This window comes from Pleurodeles waltl, chromosome 11 (assembly GCF_031143425.1).
Source record: "Pleurodeles waltl isolate 20211129_DDA chromosome 11, aPleWal1.hap1.20221129, whole genome shotgun sequence".
Classification (NCBI taxonomy): domain Eukaryota; kingdom Metazoa; phylum Chordata; class Amphibia; order Caudata; family Salamandridae; genus Pleurodeles; species Pleurodeles waltl.
In genome coordinates, this window is record NC_090450.1 from 678,545,753 (window position 1) to 678,567,810 (window position 22,058).

The 22,058-nt window shown below is 42.1% G+C and overlaps 1 protein-coding gene across 1 annotated transcript; it reads left to right on the plus strand.

The window, feature by feature from the left end:
* The first annotated feature begins 12,946 nt into the window (after positions 1–12,946).
* Positions 12,947–21,686, plus strand: LOC138266657 (gastrokine-1-like). The gene is made up of 6 exons (XM_069215465.1): positions 12,947–12,971; positions 15,747–15,800; positions 17,185–17,322; positions 18,847–18,957; positions 19,775–19,913; positions 21,486–21,686. The coding sequence occupies exons 1-6, from the start codon at positions 12,960–12,962 to the stop codon at positions 21,578–21,580; spliced, it is 549 nt and encodes a 182-aa protein (XP_069071566.1). The 5' UTR covers positions 12,947–12,959; the 3' UTR covers positions 21,581–21,686.
* The last annotated feature ends 372 nt before the right edge of the window (positions 21,687–22,058 follow it).

A 22,058-nucleotide genomic window follows, 5' to 3' on the forward strand; every position in this document is an offset into this window, starting at 1 on the left:
TATATCTGATCATCTTGTATAGACTGAGAACTTTAAGATCACATCTCCAATAGTGATGCTATCTCATTCATTTAGTTTGGGCACACAGGACGAGTGACCTTTTAGTTAAGAAAATAAAAATATTGGACTGTAAAATATGTTCATTATAACAGTCATTTATTTATGTACATAGTACATTCCAAAGTATGAAACATTAACAGGTATTTGATAATCACTAATTCCAGTCGCAAAAATAGGGATTTCGTAAGAGCAGTTGGTATCACTATTTTTGTGACTGGAGGAGAAAAGCATGTTAACACATTCCAAAACATGCCTTTTAATGATCGCTAACCTATTTGCAACTGATTAACAAATCGCAAATGCTTGGAAAACCTGTCACCAAATCCCTTGTTTCCAGCAAAAGCTGCATTTGTCCTAAACCTTTCCTCCTGAATTACAAACATAATACCATGGCTTTCAGAGGTGTTTTAACAATAAATGCCCTTTACTAGCAATAGGCATCCACCTTGATCAAATTCCTAAGATTTGAATCATTCTTACCTTTATGCCTTTATGTCAATTCAAACATTCCACCTTCACTGACACTAAGCAAGAAACATCATTAATTTACACATTCCCTTGTCCCTGGCCGATCCTGCCCATATTTGATACGTATTGAGTGGCTAGACTATTATCTAATCCTTTTCTCCTGATTCATTTTTCCCTACCAGTTGGATATTAGGAACTACAAGAGGACCTGGCTCTCCTCATATCTTCAGTCTTAATAACTGTCTTCTTCTGTGACCTTTACTGACCTTTTTCCAAGCACCATTCCTTTTGTGAACGTTTAAATAACATTGACAGTTTTGGTATGACACTTTCATGGTATGTCACATACAGATCAAGCTAAAAACACAAGCTTTTGAACTTAACTAGTTTCTGTCTGAAATCGACATCTCTTGCGCTGTGAGATTGTAAACTAAACGCAAAAGTTCGATTCAAACCAGCCCTTAAACCTCAAAATAATCTCAAAAAGACCTAATGTAATGAATTAGGCCAGCTTCTAAATATGCACCCTCACTCTCATGGTATTTCATTTGGTATGTCAACGTACTTTGTAGTGACAATTCTGAGGATTTGTGACAATACTGATGTACCACACTATGCTCTCATTTCCTAGCTATTTCAGCAAAAAATACCACTCTCTGTAGACTGACATCTCCAGACTTGTCACAAAAAATCTAATCTCAAAAAGCATTATATTTTATGGGTGACTCTGTCCTAATACAAAACATTTATCAAAATATTTCCGCATTCATTCTAGTTCAAACTTAAATTATTTTCTGTTTCAAGGAGTATTTGCATTCTCATCTGGTCCTTCTGAACGTGATCATTTTTGAGTATTTACTGCCCTCTTCTTCAAGGATTTTAAGGGAACTTGCTGCGCTGGGTTGCATGAAAAAGAGACATCAGAAATGCATCTTACAAAGTTATGGTGTATTTCTGCTGCCTTCTTGCGTTAGCACACTGTGTACTGCTTAGCGCCAAAGCAGCCACCCTGGCACCACGGTGCAAGGTGCCTGGGTTACCAGCTATTTCTCCTCATTACACCTGGGTCTGGGAATGTACAACTTGGCGCATTTCCACGATTACCACTCTTTGTCAATCTAGTAATGTGTCAGAATCCATAGGTAGATGTATGGGAACACCCACACTCCACCCATAGCACACCGCCCTGCCACACGGTCATGCAAGCCAGTGAAATCTGCTGCCTTGCGTTACCTTGGATTCACTAACCATGCAGTGCCATGCATGGTGGCTTTGCGTGACTTAGTAAGTCCAAGTTAAGGGATTGCGTTGATGCATAAAGCATGGGAAACGCAAGTCCCTAGCAAATCTAGCCCATAGTGTCCATCCTATTGCAGGGTCATTTTAGCACCATTTCACTATTGCAAACATACAAATCGGATTTTAAATCTCCATGAAGCATCAATATGCCATTTTCATACACTTAAAAGTTGGTCATCTCAAGGTAATTTTAAGAGTGATGAAATCTGCTCAAATAGCAGCGATGTGGTCATTCTAGAGAGGGGACACCTAAAAAAAGGTGGTAAAAAACATCAAAGGTCTTGCAAGTTTGTGGGTTTTCTCAGTTTCTGATCCAGAAAATTATCAGAGATTCGCTGCTGTTAAGAGCAGGTATGAGACCATTATCTGGGTGGCAAATGAAAGGGAATATCATGAACATCAATTTATCAAAATGCAAGGAGTAGCGAAAGTGACATCACACGCCATTTGACCTTTACTTTCACTCACTCACACACACACTTACATATATACACGCATCAAACATATGCACACCCTCTCACATAAACACACCCGCACGCACGCACACAACATACATTTAAAAGCATTTTTTGCTTACTTCAGGTGCTAAGGAGGGCCATATTCCAGCTATTTGTACCCCATTCTTTATTAGACTCATAGTGAATTATATGACATTATTCACTATTAGTGTAATAAAAATTAACAAAAAACAAAGAAAGTGAAGCCCCACCAGGCGTCCATAAGAGTGACCTACCCTGGCACTGATTTTGCCACCCCAGAGGTCGCAAAGGCAGTGCCAGGACTCGCAGGGCGACCGCTGGCAACCCATAAATGACATCTATGGGGAATATCCCAAAAAAGTGTTGGGCTTTTCGAGAAGGGGTTTCTCCCTATTGATTATATTCTCTCGCTGGAAAAACAAAAGAATATTATGCCATGCAGATGCTCATGTACATTGTATTTGTGCATGCAAAGATGTCGACTTTTCGCCTTTCCTTATAATTAAATGTTTATACCTATGAGAACCCCCGTGAAGCTGTGAAAAACCACATCTTCCCATCTCTAGACTTGGAATTCAGAACGAATCCCAAAAACGTGGACATTTGCCTATAGAAGCTATAGGTGGATTAATTCTATGGAAGCAGATTTCTCAGCAGGATCTCGGTAAATCGATCCATGCTTAAAGGTTTTTTTTTTTTTAATCTGTTTTATTATTGTGTAATGGATCTGGCTATCAGTGAATATGACACGCACACAGTGTGGGAACCCAGAATGCTATGCCCTAAGGGGGGCTTTTCTACTATCATTCCTACTTAGTGGCTCAGAATATCGAGTCATTGTTATGGGACCATGAGAACGGGGAAGATATGGAAAGGGGAGATTACACTGGATTATCTACTGTGATATTGCAAGCAATCCGAATTTGTCATAGTTTGGTATTGTTGGTTTTGGCTCAGCTCTCTCGTCTGATAAATAACCCTACTGTATGGCTACCACGGTATATGCATTGACGTTGCTATCTGACTTGATTGTTGTACGCTAATGTACACCTGTACTTTTGTAGAAATGCCAATATAGAGCTATTTACAAAAAAAAACTTTTATTATTTTGAACAATTGGTACAGTATATTGTAAATTGTCAGTAATCAAAATTGTAACTTCCAGTACAGAGATCACTGTCCAATGCTATGCCATAAAGTGGTGCACAGCTATAGGGTACAAGTAAGCAATGAAACAGAAAACATAATAAAAACTATAATTTAATAAGGAATCAACAGACTGGATCAATGTGCTCTAATAGTTCGATCTTGGATTGAGACAATCTCCCACAGGTCTGGAAAATAATAATGATTCAATTTCAGGAGCAATTATCAGGTGGTGCAGTAGTAGCACAGCAATTGCTTACTACAACTCAGAGGTACTCTTAGTGCTGAGCCAGTGATACAGACACTACATTGTATGAAGGACTATTCAACCATATTTCAAAAGCGGACTATAAGTCTGTCTGACCCAAAGTATCTATGTAAGGTCTAAAATCTTCTTTGGATTTTAGGCTTACAATCACCGCATAACATAACATGTGTATTTGTAAAGCGCACATAACCCGTAGGAATCTAGGCGCTGAATAACAGATGTTACCCAACTCAATGGTACTCATTTTATCGACCTCACAATTTTTGGATGAAAGGCTGAGTGGACCCGCCGCAATTGGAACCTGTGACCATTAGGTCAAACACAGGTTCCTACAGTAGATACATTAGTCCACTAAGCCACCAGACCAAGCTATCTCATATGGTTATATCATAGTCTTACTGCCTTCTCTCTGCAAAGCGTGGAGTAAATCCCACCTTGCCTCCAGCCATTCAGCAGCTCTAGAGTCCAAGCACCCAGCTGCCGTACCTGTGGGGACCTCCGCTGCATGGCCATATGTCTCTTGGTCAACTGCTATGCCAGATCAGCAAATCTATCTTCCATCATGGAACTCTTCTCTTAGTTAGATAGTTACAAAGTATAAGACTCCAAGTTTTGCCTGTTACCTCTTGGAGTAATGAACCCTCCTACTACCAGAAAGCAGTGAGATCTAGGCAATGCTTAAACATGTGGGTCAATTCAGCCTTCAGCAAATGGAGTCATGGCCATTCATCCGTTATGCTAGGATGTCTTTTGTGCAATCTGAGAAGAGTGAGGTACAGTCTGTGCCATACTTTAAATTGGATGAATTGGAATTGAGAATTCCTTGACAGCCTAAAAGGATATTTGAGTATTTTCACCCTCTCCTTAGGTGTCAGCTGTCTACTCAAATCCACCTTTGATTGCTGTAGCAGGCAGCAATAAAGGGCAGTAACAGCCCTACCAGCCCAGCAATGAGTAAGCATGGAATGGAGAGTGGAATGTGTCGGAGGTTTAGCACTGCCTCGTTTCCATAATCAATCAATCAATCAATCATTAAATTTATAAAGCGCACTATGTACCCGCTAGGGTTTCGAGGCGCTGGGGGGGGGGGTAGCTGCTATCGTTCGAAGAGCCATGTCTTGAGGAGTCTCCTGAAGGTGAGGAGGTCCTGGGTCTGGCGTAGTGAGGTCGGGAGTGAGTTCCAGGTCTTGGCAGCGAGGTAGGAGAAGGATCTGCCGCCAGAGGTCTTGCGCTGGATTCAGGAGACGATGGCGAGGGCAAGGTTGGCAGAGCGTAGTTGGCGTGAGGGAACGTAGAAGTTGAGTCTGGTGTTCAGGTAGGTGGGTCCGGTGTCGTGTAGTGCCTTGTGTGCGTGGGTGAGGAGTTTAAAGATGATCCTCTTGTCCACGGGGAGCCAGTGGAGGTCCTTCAGGTGGTGGGAGATGTGACATCGGCGGGGTATGTCGAGGATCAGGCGGGCGGATGCGTTCTGGATACGCTGAAGTCATTTGATGTCTTTTGTTGGGATTCCTGTGTAGAGTGCGTTGCCGTAGTCGAGTCTGCTACTGACGAGGGCTTGGGTCACCATCTTTCTGGTTCCTGTTGGAATCCATTTGAAGATCCTGCGGAGCATGCAGAGGGTGTTAAAACAGGAAGAGGAGACAGCGTTGATCTGTTTGGACATGGTGAGAGCGGAGTCGAGGATGAAGCCGAGGTTTCGTGCGTGGCTGGCTGGGGTGGGTGGGGGGCCCAAGGCGGTGGGCCACCAAGAGTCGTTCCAGGCCGAGGGGGTGCGACCGAGGATGAGGACTTCCGTCTTGTCGGAGTTGAGTTTCAGGCGGCTGTTGCTCATCCATTCGGCGATGGATTTCAGTCCCTCGTGGAGGTTGGCTTTGGCGGTGAGAGGATCTTTGGTCAGGGAGAGGACGAGCTAGGTGTCGTCGGCGTAGGAGAGGATGCTGAGGTTGTGCCGGCGGGCCAGTTGTGCGAGGGGGGCCATGTAGATGTTGAACAGCGTTGGGCTTAGTGAGGAGCCTTGGTGGACGCCGCAGATGAGGTTGGTGGCTTCGGAGTGGAAGGGTGAGAGTCGGACTCTCTGGGTTCTGTCGGAGAGAAAAGAGGAGATCCAGTTGAGGGCTTTGTCTTGGATACCGGCTCCGTGGAGGCGATTTAGTAGGGTGCGGTGGCAGACCGTGTCGAAGGCAGCGGAGAGGTCTAGGAGGATGAGGGCTGAGGTTTTGCCGTTGTCCATTTGTTGTCTGATGTCATCTGTGGCGGCGAGGAGTGCAGTCTCTGTGCTGTGGTTGCATCTGAAACCGGATTGGGAAGGGTCTAGGATGGAGTTGTCTTCGAGGTAGTGGGAGAGCTGTGCGTTGACGATCTTCTCGATGACTTTCGCTGGGAAAGGGAGGAGGGAGATCGGACGGAAGTTTTTGAGGTCATTGAGGTTAGCCATATAAGCTTCACCTGCCTACTCGGAGCATAACACATAAGGAACTACCATTTATGCCTGAGCCTGATACTGTTGAGATCATCATATGTCAAAAACACCTGCTTCTCAAACAGGTCACTCAAAACAGTCACACCAGCTTCACTCCAGTATTCTCTAATGGTTTTAGTCCCTAAGATCTCCAATCCTGGGTATAGCCAGAGTGACCGCACAGAAGAATAAGCACCATTGTTCTCTAATGAACCAAATATTTACTTCACTTAGCCACTGTGACCAATCTAGATGTCAACTGTGAGCTGGTTCTGACATCCAGAATCTTCGTCATGAAATGTTCTCTGCTGCCAGGCTCACCCAAGTATGTCAACTCCACAACACCAGAGCTGCTCATCCTGTCGCAACCCACTGCAATTGGGCAGCCAAGTAATAGAATTCATATTCTGGAGCAGCTAAGCCTCCCCCTGAGCTGGCAACTGCAATTTACGTAGAGCTACTCTGCTATTCTTATTCCTCTAGGTTAAATCCAATAGCAATTTGTTGAAGTCCTTAAACATTCGGCTGGGTAATACCAAAGGAAAAATAGAGCCATCTGGATAACAACACCATATTACAACGTGCAGTCTTCCCATCTCAGACAGAGGCAGCTTCCCCAAAAGTGCACAGACTCCTTGGCTACAGTAAATATTCTCCCTAAAGTGTACTTTATCATGTCTCTGTCTTGAAGTAAAGCCTGGATTCCCAGGAATCTGAAGGCACCATTGCAGGAGGAGCACTGGCAAATCCACATCAATATACTATGTTCTGGTCTTAAGGAGGAAGACACGTGTTTTATGTATGTTTGCAAAGAGCCCAGAATGGGCCCCAAAATCCTCCATTGGAACCAGAATCACTTGGAGATCTTCTAACGGGGCGATCAGTTAGATCAAGACATCATCTGCATAGAGGAAGAGTATGTGCATGTTACCCTGAATAGTTCTCCCCCTAGGGAATTCCCTCAGTCTGAACATGGCTGCCATAGACTCCATGGCCTGCATAAACAGTAAAGGAGACAGGGGCACCCCTATAGGGTTCCCTGCTGGACTTCTAACAGCTCTGACGCAACTCAGCCAGTACTCGCTCCTGCTGTAGGATTTGTGTAGAACAAGCACACCCATTTCTTAAAGACCTCCCCGATTCCCATCTCCTCCAACCCAATCTGCAGAAAGTGTCTGTTGAGCACTCTCAGGTAATCCATTTCTGCAGCTAGCCCCTTCACTGTTAATGCTATCTCTTCAGTTGTTATGGGGCACCCCAGAGCCTGTGTATGGTCAGGTGTCAGCCGTTTTAGTCATGCAGCTTGGTTATATACCACTGCTCCTTCAGGTTATGCGCCACAGTTGGCTGGTAAAATGTCAAGTAGTACTCGTGGATCAATTAATTTACTGCAATTTGTGTGTTAGCCACCTCCCTATCCTTTCTCTAAATTTCAGCAATTGGGTGGTGCATCTCACCCATTCTAATCAATCCGGCCAGTGGTCTGCCAGCCTTGTCACTTTCACTCTGCCATTTGGCAATGTATGCTTTATAGTGGTGTAGATGGAGCCTCTCTGGCCTCTTCTCTGGCCTGAATTAGCTGAGGGTGTTTCAGAAAATCTACAACTGCTGTGGCTTTCAGTATTTTAGGCCCATCCTCAGGCTTACTCACACTGCTCTCTAAATCTTTTCTTTCCCCATATGACATACCCATGTATACCCCCTTGATAGTAACCTTAAAGACCACCCACTCAACAGGCACACTATCTGCTCGCTCACCATTATCTTCAAAGTATTGTCTTATATGTGTTTGAAGCAATTCTCTACAGGGTGTCAAGCAAAGGCTGTAGGCCGTAAACAACATAATGGTATTCTACTGATGAGTAATCCCCACCTTAGTGTCAGTTTCCGTGGCCAATGGTCAGATAAGGTCTTTCTAAGGTACTCAGTATTACCTATCTCTCCTTGAAATCGCGGGTGGCATGGTAACAGATGAATTCTGGTCTGAGGCATATGCATGTGCACTGTGCGGCAGGTGTCTGAGAGTTCCCAGTTATCAAGCCAGCACATGAATATAGCCACTAGCAGCATTGCCTCCATGCACAGAAGCACTGGCAGAGATCTGTCTACATCTGCCGATGGGGTGCACTTATAATCTACCTCCCAGATGATGATGTACCCCTACTCATCCATGAGCACCCTCTGTTACAATTGAATCACATTTGGTGCATACACAATCCCTAACTTAATCAGATGCCCAACCATTTTCCCCTTCCATATTGTATATCTATCATTTGTGAGGGCGTTCAGTTCAAATAAGACCTGGGTGTCCATCCATATTAACACATCCTTAGCATAGGAAGAATAAGTCGTACCATACAGCTGCCTCTTCCACCTATGTCGCAGATTACCCATCAAGGTGAGTCTCCTGAAGGAGAGCAACATGTGGTCCTTTCCTCTTGTAGTAAGCATATAGCTTGGGCTGTTTAGTTGGGTAGCCCATACCACCACATTCCAGGTTAGGAAACGAAAAAGCTACTCACATATGGTATACATTTGTAATTAGTAGGAAGCGCCATGACAATCTCGACAGGAACAAGTAGTAGTGATAGCTGTCCATTGACAGTGCCCGGTAACAACCCATACTTCCCAATCTACACATTAGAGACAGTCATAGTACCTTAAAGCGTCATGTTGAAGCCTGTCAGAAACACAGGTATATGCCAAAACATGGAAAAGATCATTCCCTCACATATATTTGAAGCATTTGAACACAATTCCAGAAAAATATTCTAACCCACAAGGTATTTCGTTATGTTGGGTATACAATGCCATCAGCAGATATAGGAGCCACTTGCAGCATCGCTGACTCATTACCCAATACTAGAAGTTCAGTGTGTGAGTGGGTATTAGTGCCCAGTGACTGCCTCCAAAACCAGGGATGTGTGGCGTATAATGCTTCTTGATGCATCACTATGATCTGTTCCACTGCTGGTCTGAAGAGATTTGCTTTTCTAGCAGAATTCCACATTCTAGGTCAGTCAACTTCTGGGAAAGTTGTTCAAGCAGCATCACCACTCACTCAGACACCATTTTCATAGCCCTTTACCTCACCAGGCTCCATGAAAAATAATGATTAATTTTTTAGTATTATCTTCAAAGTTGCAGGGAAGAGCAGCATATATTTAACGTCCAACTGCCGAGTTTGTTCTTCAGCTCCATGAAAGTGAGCCTTTTGGATTTAACTGATATGGAATAGGCAAGAAAGAAATAGTATTTTTCATGATATTTGTCCTTCTTCAGTAGAGAGTAATTTCTTAAAAATTGAAATGCTGGAATTACTGCTCAAAGTCTTGTCAGGTTTCTGTAGCACTCTGAGAGCTTAGGTGCATCCCAATGAGCTTGTCATCCTAATAACTCTACAAGGAAGCAAAGACAAAAGGAAGGCAGGGGCACCCTGTCTGGCATACTAGTACACAATTTACACAGATGCATTGTGGTAAATGCAGTACATGGCAACACTCACTAGTTGAAAGTCATTAGTATTCACCATTGTTGACTTGGGTCTTCCTGAGAACCCTGGAGATATCGAGTGCATTTGTAATTTCAGATTAGTCATTTCCACTGGTCCCACTTTAATAAATAGCCCCAAATTAGGGTGTTGAGGAGAGGAAAAAATAATATTTTTGGAATTTTCAGACTTATTACCACTTTTGCAGGACTCTAGTCCTCCTCCTTTTGACTCATCGTATCACTGTCCTTTCTCTTTGCATTCCGTGTGCAGCACTGAATCAGGGAATTTGGTGAATACAGGTTATAGGTTGTGAGAATGATAATTGGATCACAGGCAAGCAGAGAGAAGCACAACCGCTAGGGAGTTTGAAAGAAAAAAAGAGAAAATGGTGGAGAAATTGCCAGCTTCCTCGCCACATTTGCTCTGTCCCATTTGTACTTTTCCTTCCTTCTCTTCTCCTGTGTCTTGAATGGGCGATCACGAGGCACGTCTTGAATAGAAACAGGGCAGACAGGAACATCAACTGACACTGGGCTCATAAATATTATTATAGAAACAAATGTGTGATAATATGAGGGGACCACGGGCAATGTTTGTCTGTCTACTCATGAGGCACGATTACCAGTAACATATAAGCCTATTGACAGGAAAAAGCGGTAGAATCTGGAAATAATAATCCCTCAAAACCTGCTGCCTCCTAGAACATGTCACCTAAGCTATATGCAGGAAAACAAGCCAGCCCGGATACATCCTGGGCACCCAATCAGTCAATGCCAACACCAAGAAGCCACCAGACCATCAAGTGGTCTTGTTCTGCTGGGATGCCAAAGGCCCCGATTCAGCACAGCAGATTCCTTCGTGGAAAATCACCTGACATGCTGGTAATGGTCCATCTACTGTGGACTTAACATGCTAAGAACAGTGGCAGCACAAACAATCAGAGGTAGTGCCATAGCCCATTTTAGGATTCAGCTTTTGCCTACTATTGTGGATTATGCAACATCTCTGATCTGAGTATAACACTCATGACAGCCCCTTCAGTCTTCCAAATCTAAAACAGATGCACATGCTACATAAGCAAGCTCCTCTGAATAGTTAGAATCGTCTTCCTTTCTACATTTTAGAAATGCTGTTCACACTTGGTTTGCACACCGCCTCTCAACAGTTTTTCACCTTTTCCCCCTCATTATGCAATTCCTGTGGTTTGCTGGAACAGAGATCTTTGACTGAATTACTCCACGTTCTTAGGGGTAGAGCTACAAGAAAGTGGCTCATCAGTCCTGGTGCGCCACTTGTCTTGCACCGCCCTTAGTCCCCCTAACGTCATCATGGTAGTGTTGTATTTACAATACAGCGCACCATGGCGCACATTAGTACAATAGCATCAGAATCTATGCTGCTATTGTGGTGCTTTGCTGGATTAATGCAATAAATTATGGTGCTAGTCCCACAATGCACTAGGGAGGCCCACCGGTTATTAAGGGCCCATCACTATAAAGCCTGCAATGAGTAGGCATTAAAAATTATGGAAAAATTGACGCAGTGCACTTTTTTAGATTTCACAGCGCCATTTTTTACAGCCTCCCTGTGGTGGATCACCCCCTTGCGCCACATTATACCTGACACAGGCATAATGTGACGCAAGGGGTTACAAAGTGGCGCAAGGCTAGCATTGCGCCACTTTGTATATATGGCTCATCAGAAATGTCTATCTAACCCCACATTAGTGTCACAAAAATGACGCTAACGTGGCGCAAGGGGGCCCAAGTGCCTTGTAGATCTGCCCTTAATGTATTATGCTGCCTTCTGCTCCCCTTTTGTGCTTGCTATGATGCTGCATTGTAATATTTAAGAAAGTATTTCTTCTCACCTGGCATGCTTCAAAGGGGAAATCACTCTATCGGGTGACACTCGCTCATCTCTTAATTTGTAGATCAGGATACTCGAGACCGAGATTTTCTGGTACAAAAGTAAGACATGTAGCCCATCCTTTCCGGCTTGTGCTCCCAAGATCTGGGACAGCTTGTCACCACACTGAGCAGAGATATTGTGCCACAACAGTACTGTAGACAGAATATCGACTAGCAAAATATTGTGACTGGATATATAGGAAAGTGTACATTTACTATTCTTAACATCTACGTACCTTGAATGCAAATAAATTCAAAGATACATATATGTGGAGTTAAGTATAGTAAATCTAGAGAAATTCTATAATTACCTATATGTACTCACCTTCACACTATTTTTGTAGCTGGTAATCTGGTTGTGATATTTTTGTAACACAATAGTTAGGAGCCGATATTGTGATGATATGCTCTGGAACTCCATGTTTTTTGCTTTCCTTTGACCTGCTTTGCCCTGAAATTTATGGAGGCTATTGAAGTCCTACCTCTTCCGAATGTGTGTGTAGCACTTCTTCCCCATATGTATTCCTTTTAAAATTCCTTATTTCTTGTGTTTTTTCCTTTCTGCTTCACTGTACAGTGCTTCGAAATAAAATTAATCTCTAAGTAATCACAACATAAAATTGGACGTTTCACCACCTGTGCATCACTTAGGTGCTAGTTCACCATAAATCAAACTTATTGTATTAAATACAACAAAAGTTCTGGCCTTCGTCCTTGTCAAAATGACATTTCATTCTATGATGGCTATTAGGTTACCCGGAAGGGGGGTTTGAAATGGCAGAATGTTTACAAAAATGAAAGAGGGGTTTCAGAAGCATGCTGTTGTAAGTACTGAAATAGAAGGATCAGTCCTACTTACAACAGCAGCGCTTCTCTTGCGGGTTATTGAATCTTTCCTAATCCCAAATACCCCTACGTGGATGAACTACTAGTGACCAAACAAATTGACTATAACTTGACATAGACGAAAACTGGACCATTTGTTGCACTTAGTACAATACTTTTATCCTCCCTTCTTTGTTGTGGATTTACAGTACTCCAGCTAACTCTGTCATTCTATATACCCAACCACGGGGTTCTGTATCGGAGCGAGAAAACCAATCTGACTCAACCGCTAGAGAGTCACTATTCAAGACCAAATAGAGAGCAGCTTTAATCAGTGATTACCTATCAGACGGAAACCAGATGACTAATTTGGCTTAATGCTGAAAAGAGATAAACTAATCTCCATACTGTAGCATGTAAGTTTGATATGGAGGAATTCCAGGGCTGGTCACAGTGGCAGCCTCCCAGCTGGGCACACCTGCTATGAGAGTTCACATATATAAAGGGGTGCTACTGACAGGAATCAGTCTAGCTCCACACTTCAGGACACACAATGAAGACACTCGTAAGTATGACTTTTTGCCTCTTCATTTGAATAATCCAAGACATTTTTGAGACAAATGTACCCAATTTCAAATTAGGTGTACATTTGCTCAAATTTACCCAATGCCAAATTATGTGTAAATGTGTGCAATACTGTCAAATAGCATTTACTTTCAATGTTAAAGCCCAATATGCTAATTGGGCTTACAGAGATGTGACACCTTTAAGGTGTCTAGATCAGTGCTCAATTTGTAAATAAAAAGGTGCTGGTGCCCAAAGCCCCCCTTTTAAACATGCGGCTGCTGCAATTAAACGTGCGAACGTGATCCTGAAGCCATTTTGGGCCTCTTCAATCCATTTACAGCCGCTCCCACTCCTTCAGCTCACTCTTGCAGCTTTCTCCCATTGTGATGCTTTTTCGTTTTTTTCTGTTTTTCGTCTTTCCTATATGTGTCTTTTGCTCTCAGGAAATGCTTGAGGCAGAAAATAAGTTTCGGCCGTCAAAAATTAGTGCTGGTGCCCGCATCGGAAACAACAAGCACAAATTATGCACTGGTCTGGATACATGAGTTTCATCTTAAGTGTTTTTGTGTGCAAATCATGTAATTTTTGGCTTGAGTGAGAATTATTGAATGTAGTCTGGAATATGCATGTTGTTGTTCTGATAGGGTCTGTGGTTTTCAAATTTTGCACTTTAACTGGCAAACAACTCTGTCATATATAAAAATTTTAGGCAGCTTGAGCTATTGTTTACATAATTCAAAAAAATATAATGGGTAGCGATGGTCCTTGGGTTCAGCCATTGCGTTTAGAACTGTTCAAGGACCACGGGGCTGTCACTCTGCCTTGCAGTTTTTTTCTCCCAAATGAACAAGTGACCCTTTAGTTAGGAATCTAAGAATAATGAAAACTTCATTTAGGGTTACATTGAAGCATGCACAGCTGTCTTCTGTGACACACGAGTCTTGGCTGGTTGGGCTTCAGAAGTAGGGTTCCACATAAGGTTTTAAGTTTATGTAAAATATGATTTGTGGCCAAAGGAAGCTATGGGCAGTTGGGCCGTTTGCGATCGCAAAAATGTGTTTTGGTATGTAACAAGTCCAATTTGCGATTTGGTAACTTGTTACCGAATCGCAAATTGGATTTGTGACTACATACCGATTTGGTATTAGGAAGGGGTGTGCCAAGGGCGTCCCTTCCTAATACCAAATCGTAGATGTATGTATGATTGTTTTGTGACTGTGAATGTGATCGCAAAACAATCGCAGTTACCACCTACTCCAATGCGAAAAAGTTTTTTAAGAGCAGGCAGTGGTCCCACGGACCCCTGCCTACTCTGAAAAAATGAAAAGAAAACTTTTCATTTTTCATTTTTAAATGCATCCCGATTTCCATTAAGTAAAACCGGCTGCATTTAAATAAAAGAAAAGATTGCTTTATTGAAAAGCAATCACAGACATGGTGGGCTGCTGAGCCCAGCAGGCCACCATCCCTGTGATTGCAGCCATTCGCAATGACTCGCAAATTGCGACCTACCTCATGAATATTAATGAGGTAGGTCCATTTGCGAGCCCTTGAGTATCGCAGTATGAAACTCCTGGAGTTTCATGCATTCCATTAGCGATTACTTAGTAGCGATTTGAAAAAAATCGCAATTAGGTAATCTCTATTGGATAAAATGATACATCTGGCCCTATGTTCTGAGCCTGTCTGTTGCCTGTATCGCTTGTGATGAACTCCATAGTATATATGCTGTCTTTTGTGGGATCCAGGACACGCAGTCGGTGCGTTCTTCCAGCTCAGGCACTCTGCTCATAGGATGAACATGGCCTCACTGAGGGCCATAAGGGAAACTCTAGTAAAGCATCTGCATAATAGGTACAGCTGGCACTCGACAGCGTTTGCTGCTCTATCCCATCACATTTAAAATGCCTGTTTTGTTTATATTACGCCGGTGAACAAATTTCAGATTTACCAATCTACCTCCATAAAAAAAACTAAGCCTTTCTGCCATCTATTTCCTGAAAACATTTTAAAAGCCGTGTTTTGAAAATGGCAGCCTTTGGCTGTGGATGGTAGAAAGGTTTAATGAGTCAGGGCTATGCATTAAGGAGGGAGACACTGACAGGCCACGCTTCATAAATTAAAAGTAAAGTTTTATACATTTGATAAACTAAAATCCTCTATATCTGATGCCCGACATTAGGAACAAGGTGTGGATTTGGGGAGGAGGGGCGAGAGCTCAATATATTTTATATTTATTTAAACATGAACCTCAAAATAGCCTGGAAATGTCTACGTAGAACACAATATGTAAATGAACCTAAGTAGTTTTTAAGACATCAACAGAGAATGTGGTCACACTCAGATAAAGCAGGTGTATCACAGGTATGTGCTTTCAATAAGGTCACTTGTGGCAGTTGTAGCCTTTAAATTTGCAATTTCTTCCTAGAGTGTTTATTCAGCCAGCTGACACTGTTCAGTTCTTAATGGAGTTATTCCTATTAATTTAAGAAGCCAATGTTGCTCAGTTTCCACTTACATCATGATGTTTTGGTTTCACTGAAGCTCTTCAAAGTACCTTAATTTTGTTACATGTTTCTGCCTTTGAATGTTCCAGGGCAAGTTTATTTTTTAACTGTGTGGCAAATTGTAATTCACCCAATATGATGTGCTTATAATTTTATTAAAAGGTACTGTAAATTGGTTGTTTCCATTTTGGAGTTATGTCTGACGTGCTATGTAGTGAGCAGCTGTGTTTACAGCTGGTATTACCACTATCTCCATCTAATTTCAGGTGCTGGCCGCTGCCCTTTTGGGAGCCTTCCTTACTCAGTCCCTTGCTAATGATGTGAGTGTTTTTTCAATATTTTCACTTGCTGTGTCTAAATTATAGCTCACTGCATCAGCCAATCACGGTCAACATATATGTGGGATGCTCATTTCCTTTATCCTTGGCCAAATTAGTATACATTTTCTCTATCTAATATTAACATTTTGCACTTTGTCCAGACGTTTTAGATCAAAAAGAGCTATAAGAACCTAATTGATATTCTGATAAGCTTCGAGCAGTATCTGCCTGCATGGTGTTACGGGGGATATGGGTTTAGACGGATCAGACTCTTTCTGGTGTTAAGTATTATGGTGTGGTCTTAGCATCATCTGCACAACGGAGAACACCAGGGAGGCCACCACGCGGCTCGACAACATTTATGCCACGCTGTCACGCAGATTTTACAACAGATTTAGGCCCATATTTATACTTTTTTAGCTCCGCATTTGCGTCGGTTTTTGACGCAAAATCAGCGCAAACTTACAAAATACAATTGTATTTTGTAAGTTAGCGCCGCTTTTGGGTCAAAAAACGACGTAAATGCGGCGCTAAAAAAGTATAAATATGGGCCTTAGACTTTAATATATTTTTTAAAAACTAAACATAGTGTGCACAAATGTGTTTTATCACCCATTTTTCATTTTGATTTTTTCATTCTATTTTACCATCCATCAGTGATTGAGGGAAAATCAGAAGGCAAATTGCAAGCAAGATACCGTCACTTGTCGTCTAATGAGCACAATGATAAAAAAGGAACAAAAAGCATCTGCATAGATTTTTGCAGAGCCTCAGATTGAAAATAACGCCCTAATATTAAGCGTTAATATAATATCAATAGCACAGTTGTTCATGTGGAAGGTACCAGCTCCATGTCTTGGATTTCCAGCGCCAGAGTATTAAGGGGGGGGGGGGGGTGGCAAGGTTTCACTTCCACCCAAAACTGCAATATAGTGACTCCACTGTGCCTACCTGAACGTTATTGCTGAGTACAAAGGCCAATATGCCAAGCTACTCCATTGCTGGATGATATAAAGACGCAAATGTAGTTGGTAAGAAGAATCTAACGCAACTGACAAGATGGGAGACAGAATGATCAATACATGATGCTTAGAAACTGGGGATTCATGGCTCTGTTTTATTCAACATGGTTTTCCTTAATACATGCATCTCAACACAAAGGGCTGGATTCATAAGATGTTTCTGTGAGATGTATCTTAATCATAATTTAGGTGTAGCTTGCTTATAAATTTCCAGGAGTAAGATATGCTTATTCATTGAAACAATCGGTCATTCAGCACAATTTTTTAATCTTCAACAGTAATGATAGGTTAGATAATGTATTTTTTATCAATTATTATATAAATGTAGAAGTAGAACCAACTATTTCTATGACTTTCACCAGGACATCAATGTATCCAACCAAGGAAACGTCGGAGGGGACTCCCACCAGACAGTGAATATTGATAACCATGACAACATCGCCAACATTAACAACTACAATGGGTGGCACTCCTGGAACTCTGTCTGGGACTACAACAGAGTGAGTATATCTGTGCTCCAACATCCATTCAGACAATATTGCACATGTTCATTGAGGAAGCATCAATCCATATAAGGATGTACTGCACAGAGTCATTCATTACCTCAAACCCTTTGAGAGCACACTAATGTTCCAGGAAAAGCCAAGGAACATAAAAAAAAATTCAAAAAGAAAGCTCTGTAAAAAAGTTCATGAGGTTTCTGTAAACCTGGCACTAGCTGAGTGGCACCCATTGTGCCCTCTCTTCTTTCAAGTCCAGCCCTTATCAGAAACTTCAAAATCGCCTGTCTCTTGTGCAGATTGTTTTCACAAACATCACAAATAATTTTTGTTAAACTTTGAAAACTCCGTGAGCGTTGTGAATTTTAAACATTTAATTGTGATAAAATACATTTATAAAAGTCGTTTCTGCTGCACCAAATTTCAGCAAAATCCCTCCCTTTTTAAAAATGTTTTACCCAAGATTTTTTCTGTAGGTTTAGTTTTGCAAAAAATACTTTTCATGTGGAATAAAACTTCACAAAATTTTGCAAACAAAATTATTTTTGCCCATGCCTCAATACCAATTCATGAACATCTACCAATACCACAGGTATGTAAGCATATATAACCATATCGAAAACATATGCCTATCCATGAAGTATGTTTATAAACTCTTGAAGCTTAGTCATGTAATTTAGGGAGTATGTACCTTGGTATCCATCCGTTTAGCAACCATTGTGTATTGTTTTAATGCACCAGCAGTTCCACGATCCTATTGCTGGCAGGGCTGACATAGCCTTTCACCCTTTGGAGGACAATAGATTAAGAACCACCAAGGTTCCATTACGAGTATGGCATATGGGTGCCCCTAGAGTACTCAGTACTACCCGGTGGGGGGGGGAGGGGGTAGATATAACTCCCACACCAAGGCCACACTCTGGTAAGGCCATGTACACCGTTTCTACCCCCGATTCTCTACCCCCCTCACTAGCTTCCCTCCTGACATTAACCAGATGCTCAGAGGAGCTGGTAAATATCAGCAGAATAGCAAAAGATACATATGTTTGCCTACTATTCCAGGGTCCTCCCAGCCATTCCCATTCTGGTGGTGTAACTTTCAATGGGTGGATTTAAGGACAGGGACACTGGACGGAATCACAAACCCTGGGTACCGCGTATATATCCAGTGAACTCCTTATGAGGGCCTAGGTGAGATTTTAATAATCTATATTGTCATTACTGTCGAATTAGCACCACATCAAAGTTTTAATAATTATGTACATCTAATAAAAGCATTTATAAGTACATCCTCTTGAAATCAAAGATCTCAACTACTCGTAGTATTTTACACAACACACTGCATACCTATCTTTAGCAATAGAAAGGACAGTCACCATAAGGGAGCAGAGTAAATATTGAGTGACCTCTAAGCAGCCCTTCCAAGTCTGTAAGTATTTCTGGCCAGTGTGGATAGAGAGTTCACTGTCTGAAAAGTGTACGGATCTTGGCACGTTCTAACCCATTTCCTGCTGTGTTTTCAAGGGCCTGTTTGCAGCCAGGCTGTTCCACAAGAGGGCGTGCGTGGTGTCAAGGATGAACAAAGCTGTCGTGCCAACCCTGGCTCAACTCGGAACCGTGTCCCACGACAAAAAGGTACTGATGGGAGCGTGGAGGAGGCAGTAGGACCCTTGAACAAGGGACCCTCTCAGACCTTCCTGTAGGAGATACAAAGTATTAGTAGCTGCAGGGCAAGCCCTGTCCGGTTACAAATACCTAAATATGGCGTAAAGAGTTTGCAGGAAAAAAAAGCAGAGATGTCTCATAAGAGATTAAACGATCTTGCATTTACATGAGTTTTCTTGTATGGCAATTTCTGGGATCTGAAAAGGCTCTAGGTGATGAGGAGAAAATAAACTGCAGTTGTTGTGCTTGATAAAATCGCTGGATTGGACACATTGGGATCTAATGTCTTTTCCACCAATGTGAGCTTCCCTCACTGCCCACCAGTGCCAGCATCTTAGAGTGTCCCCTAGTATGAATGTTTCACCTGGCCTACCAAGGTCGGAAACTAGAATCAGCCCTGGCAAAAAATATTGAATCCTGTCTCGTTGCAGGGAGCCTACTAGAAAAGGGGCATGGGGGCATAACTGGTCATGGCTGTTGTTTCTAAAGCAGATAGATATTCTGTAGTCCACTGGGATAATATAGAATAGCAGTATGGCCAGCCCAGCCTGCTGAACACCAGTGCCAACCAGTCTGGGCATCTTAGAGTGCCCACCAGTGCTCACTTCTCAGGCTGAACACAAGTGCACCAATCTCACACTGGCCATGGTATAGTCTATAGTACTGACAACGAACTGGGTCTGTCCTGTATGATTCCCATCTAGAAGCCTACTGCGTTTTTTCAAACTATACAGGAAAGTTCTTGTACTTCTTTTAAATTGAGCTTCTTTTTTCGCTTTTCACTTAGCCTGCTACCGGTGTTCCTCCCCCACGTGAGCTGACTTACACCGTCGCACAGAACAAAATCAAGAATGTCGCTCAGTTCGGGAAGCACGTCGAGGCCCTGTGCAAAGGAGTGCCTACCTACTACGCCCAGGAGATCCAAGGTAAGGGAAAGCCTTTAGTTATTTTCTTTTCATATTTTAAAGGGCCAATCCGTTGAAAAGTATAATCATGTCCTCTTACCCAGTTTTACATCATCAGCAATCAATCACCGAAAATAATCTAGAATGTCCCTTTTGGATGACCTCTGGCTGGGTCGCAAAACCTAATGTGGCATCATTCACTAAATGGCCCCTTTAATTGCAGGGGTCTGGATATATTCTTCCATTTATCTTAATCTGCATGTATCCTGAAAGACACCCAATGTACACCTAATATGCCATTAATAGGCCCATTTAGATCCGTACATCTTTTTACTATGTTTTATTTGAAAATATTTCAAATAATATAAAAAAATACCTATACATATTTTCAAATGAAAGAGAGATATAGTTAAAGAAATCATAACGTAATCCAATATTCACTATTTGGATGCATCTACATCAGCAAAACATGTACTGTTATCTAGACCTATCATGATAAGTTCAATAGCTATTGTGAGGGCTGCAAAACTATACACTGTTTAGCGGTCTACAAAGTCTGTTGGGTTAGCTATTGGATTTTTTTTTAAACTACTCTGATGCCCTGAAACCCTTTTGGTATGTACTTAAATCCTAGTTGGGTGTCCGTAAACGTAATGGGATGTCTGAAACACAGTGGGATAGCAACGTTCTCAAGATTGCTCATTTAGTTAAATGCTCAATGTTGACATAGGCTGTCATCTGAGGTGAACACGCTTCAATCACTGCAAGGCCAACTCAACGTTTTATGTCATTATATTGCTTAGCAGTGACACCAGTTATTTACAGGATCATAGAATGGGAAAAGTGTGATAGGAAACATTATATAAGAATGAAGAGCCTTATTTAGAGTGTAGTGGAAGAGATACTTTGTCAAATCATGATGGATATCTCATCCACCGAATTACAAGTTCCAGATGCTATAATGCACTTCTAATATGGAGGATGGGACATCCACTGTGTTTGTGATGGAGTGTCCAATCCATCAAGTGCTAAAAAATGTCCTACAGCAGATTGGGAGGTCCCGAAATCCAACTGGGAGGTCCTCAAAACATGTATGATTATGAAATCCTATGTTGTTCACATAAATCCTCAGTAACCCAATTTCAAGACCATATAAAACAATTGGGATGACATCAAAACATGGTGTGGCATCTCTAAAACCCATTATGAGGTCCCCCAAGTGTATTGGAATGTTTTCCAGCCTAGCGGAATGCTCTGGAATCTTACTGTGATGCCACCCATGCCTATTGCGAGTCCTCAACCTCCAATTAGATGTCTTTAAAATGCATTAGACCTATCAGGATGTTCTCAATTTATTTAGTGATGTCATATATATCTGTTTCCTTACATCACTGAATGTCTCATATATAACAAAAGAAGCAGCTCATTATTATCTGGACCACACTTGCACAGACAGATATTTGAACTCGTGATGGAATGGTAGGAGTGGTAAATGGAGAGAAAGATAACCACACCCTTTCAGTGTGCATTCTCAAGTCATGCTGAAGTCACGTACCCTGTTTGTAATGGCCACTGCCTCTTCTTCTATTCAAGGCACCAACCTGTTTGTGGATCGCAGCGGCTGCACCGGCATCGGAATCCTGAACATCCTGGGCATCAGCATCTGTGGCCAGATCTCGGGCTGCTAAACTTGAACCCCGCCCCCTTAAAAAGACAGTGCCTGGTCCAAATGATTTTTATGCTGCTTGTGTTTTTGTGCTCTCTTTTCCTCTCTGATGTGAGGGACATGTTTTTGACCCGTATTCATCCATGGGGGTTCCTGACCTCTTTTGATTTATAATAAACTACTGTTTTGAACACTAAGCATTCTGTTTTTCATTTGACTCGACAAGAAAAAATGTAAATGGTATTTTATCTGTTTCTTTTATTTCTTCTCATTAAGATGCGTTTATCTGGGAAGAACTCCGTTTTTCACCCCAAAAGCACACAACAGAACTCAAGACAGGAAGGAACTACCATCTCTTTACGTTTGACTAAATGCATGCTACTATCAATCTACTGAAGTAGGGTGGCCATTTTCCATTATCACTTCAAAAGGCCTTTTGTGCATGTGCATACTCTGCGCGAGCATAAGAAGAAGTTTATTGGGGAGGACAAGGGCTATGA

Bases quoted from the DNA above. Each gene is read 5' to 3' on its own strand.
- LOC138266657 (XM_069215465.1), top strand. The intron at 18,958-19,774 runs GTACTGATGGGA...CTTTTCACTTAG, and splicing joins CCGTGTCCCACGACAAAAAG to CCTGCTACCGGTGTTCCTCC. The intron at 19,914-21,485 runs GTAAGGGAAAGC...CTTCTATTCAAG, and splicing joins CTACGCCCAGGAGATCCAAG to GCACCAACCTGTTTGTGGAT.